The sequence below is a fragment of the Ichthyophthirius multifiliis genome (assembly GCF_000220395.1).
Source record: "Ichthyophthirius multifiliis unplaced genomic scaffold scaff_1120509250426, whole genome shotgun sequence".
Lineage (NCBI taxonomy): Eukaryota > Ciliophora > Oligohymenophorea > Hymenostomatida > Ichthyophthirius > Ichthyophthirius multifiliis.
In genome coordinates, this window is record NW_004086747.1 from 1,367 (window position 1) to 4,696 (window position 3,330).

Consider the following 3,330-nt stretch of genomic DNA (forward strand, 5'->3'; position numbering starts at 1 on the left):
ATTTATTAAAAATAGAATGTAATATTAAAAATAAAATAGAATTTTAGTTTTTTTTCAAAAAAAAAAAACAGGAAGTAATATTAAATAAAATATTGCTTATAATTTAACATTTTTTTTTATATTAAGTGTGTAATTATTTAAAAATCAATAGTTATTTATTTATTCATTTTAGAAAGTAAATATATAATAATATCAAAAATATCAAATTATATTTAAATATAAACAGATTAAGGGTTAGTTAAATAAATATTGATATCTTTATTTTCATATTTTTTTTATAATTATATCATTTAAAAAAAGTAACTTTATATATTTTTTTAAATTAATTTTTTTATTTATAGGTTATGTAATTTTTTTTTTTAAATATATTAATAAATATAAATTTTTATTTAAAACTTTATGAAAATTAATCATTCATTTTATTAGTTTTTTACATCTTTTGACTTATTATTTACTATTTATTAGGATCCAGTATTTTTAAAATTATTAAATCTTTAAAAAAACTTAAATTTTATTTACTAATAATTAGGAAGTACTTTTTTTTATTAAATTAAATATTTAAAAAAAAATTAATAATTTTAGATATTGGTAATATAAATATATTATATTATATTATTATTCATTTTAATAGAAAGTAATTTCATGATTTTCTTATTTTAATTTTAAAATAGACAGTAATAATATATTTTTATTTTTTATTAATATTTTTTTTATATATTTTGCAGTGCGTACTTTATTATTATATTTTTACATTTTATTTCTGTTTTCTTTAGAAAGTAAAAAAATTTATAATTTATTTTAATAAAATTTTATATTTAGAATGTAATTATTTTTTTTCTTATAACTATAATTTGAATAAAAATTTTTTTAGTGTGTATGAAATAAATATTTGTTTATAAAACTTTTTAAAACAAATACAAAAATAGTCTGTAAGCTTTATTAATACTTTTTTTTAAAATAAATTTAATATTCACACTTATATGATTTTTTAAAATAAATAAAGTCATTAGTAAAACATATAATTAAATTGTTAAATTTAATTTTAATAGATAAGTGTAAAATACCTTAAAATTTATATTTAAATTATTTTTAATTGATTTTTTTCTTTAAACTTTTCTTTTTATCTAATAAATATACTAACATAAATTTGATTAAAAATCAAATTTTTATTTTTTTAAATTAATTTAAGAAAGAAGATGTACTCTAAAAAAATTAATTAAATTTTTATTTTATTTTTTTAAATTAATTTAAGAATGATGATGTACTCAAAAAAAAATTATTTAAAATATAATTTATTGATAATTAAAAAGAGAAATGTAAAAAAATTTGAATAATCATTTACTTAAATAATTTAAAAAAGCCTGTAAAATAATATTTTATAAATAAATTTACAATTTATTAAATAGTGTGTAAAATTAATTTTATAAAAAATATAATATTTTTTTTATATCTAGTCTGTAAATATGATACATATTATTATTTAGTAATTATTAATAGTTGGTAAAATTAAAATTTTTGCCTAATTGATTTAAATAAATTAAAAGGAAGTATTTATTAATAAAAAAATAATTTATATTTTTTTAAAAAATAGTGCGTATAAATTTTTATATTTTATAAAAAAATAATGAATAAACAAAGCGTGTAAGATTAATAATATTATATAATAATTATTTATTATTTATAAATAAGGATGTAAATAAATATTATAGTGTATTTAAAAATAAAATAAATAAAGTGTGTAATAATTCATTTACTATTTTCAAAATAATTTTTTAATTGAAGTTTGTAAAATTTATAAAAATATTTTTCTAATATATTTATGATCTTTTATATTTTAATTATAAATCATTTTTATAAATATAGACGGTAAATATTATAAAATACAATAGTTTTATAGTTTACTTTTTTTAATAAAAAATTAGCATGTAATATTTTTTAATTTTAAAATTTTTATAACTTTTATAAATAGTTAGTAAGAAACTTAATTAACTTTTTAAATTTATTATGTTTATCATTTATAGGCTGTATTATAAAATATATTACTTTTTTATTTTAAAAATTCAATTCAGTAGGTAAATTTAGATTATTATTAGTTTTACAATAGATATATATTATCCATAATAAGGGGGTCAACTTTATTATTTGATTTTTTAAAATAAATTTATTATTAATATGATACAGACAGTAAATTATATTAATTATTTTATTTTTTTATTTTTAAAAAAAAGTATGTAAATATAAAATATTAAATTAATTGCAATACTTAATCCAAAAAAAGAATGTAAGAATATTCTTTTATTAATTAATGTTTAATACAAATATTTTTAAATAAGGCTGTATGAAGAAATATATATTTAATATATACTATTTCTTTTGAAATTATTTATATATTAGGATGTATTTTTTTTTATTTTATATTTTAATATTATTATAAATAATAAAATTAATAGGATGTAAATACAAATTTTGAAAAATATAATTAAATATATATCTTTTAAAAAGGGAGTTATAATTTAAAATTTTATTTATTTAAATTTTCTGAATTTAATTTAATTAGTAACTTGTAATAATTATAAGAATTCATATGAATTGTTAATTTTTTTTTTAACTTAAATAAGATAGTAAGAAATATTACAAATATCACAAATATCACAAATTTTTATATTTTTTATTTATTTAAAAGTGCGTTGAAATAAATATTTATAAATTTTTTAATTTTACTTTTTATTTTTATTTGAATTATAGACTGTAATATTTTTAACAATTCTATTATTTAATTTTGAACAAAATAGAGCGTAATAATTTTAATAAACATTAGAATATAATATTTATTTTATAAAAACTAATTCGTTTTTTAAAAAAGAAAGTAGATTTTTTTTAGAAATAATTTTTATAAAAAATTATTTTAAGAAAATAGTATTATTTAAATTTAATTTTTTTTAATCTAAATATAATAGGATGTAATATATATATATTCTTATATTATATTATTTTAAATTATTAATTTTAAAGTATATTGATGTTACAAAAAAAATTATATGTATGAAATAAGTTTATTAAATTAAAATAGCCTGTAATAATTATTAATTTTTTTAAAAATTATATTATTATTTTAATTAGATAGTAAAAATATTCATTACATTTATTTATTAACAAATTCATAATAGTAAGTAAAAAAATTGATTAATCTACTAACATAAAAAATTACATGCTCTTAATAATATAGAATTAAGTATTTTTCTCATTTCAATGCATTAATAAAAATTAATAATAGATTGTAATTGCTAAATATTATATAAAAAAATTAAATATATATAAAAAAACTTAGTG

General features: G+C 11.3%; 1 protein-coding gene across 1 annotated transcript, besides 4 other annotated features; it reads left to right on the top strand. All coding sequences in view use genetic code 6, as the record gives it.

The window, feature by feature from the left end:
• Window positions 1–238: 238 nt before the first annotated feature.
• IMG5_073640 (hypothetical protein) lies at window positions 239–471 on the top strand (the record flags this gene model as incomplete). The annotated part of the gene is made up of 1 exon (XM_004036637.1): window positions 239–471. A coding segment is annotated over one exon (233 nt), but the record flags the coding sequence as incomplete, so codon positions are not given.
• A 693-nt stretch (window positions 472–1,164) lies between these two features.
• Window positions 1,165–1,285: a microsatellite.
• A 63-nt stretch (window positions 1,286–1,348) lies between these two features.
• Window positions 1,349–1,432: a microsatellite.
• Window positions 1,433–2,626: 1,194 nt separating this feature from the next.
• Window positions 2,627–2,657: a microsatellite.
• A 628-nt stretch (window positions 2,658–3,285) lies between these two features.
• Window positions 3,286–3,323: a microsatellite.
• Window positions 3,324–3,330: the final 7 nt, after the last annotated feature.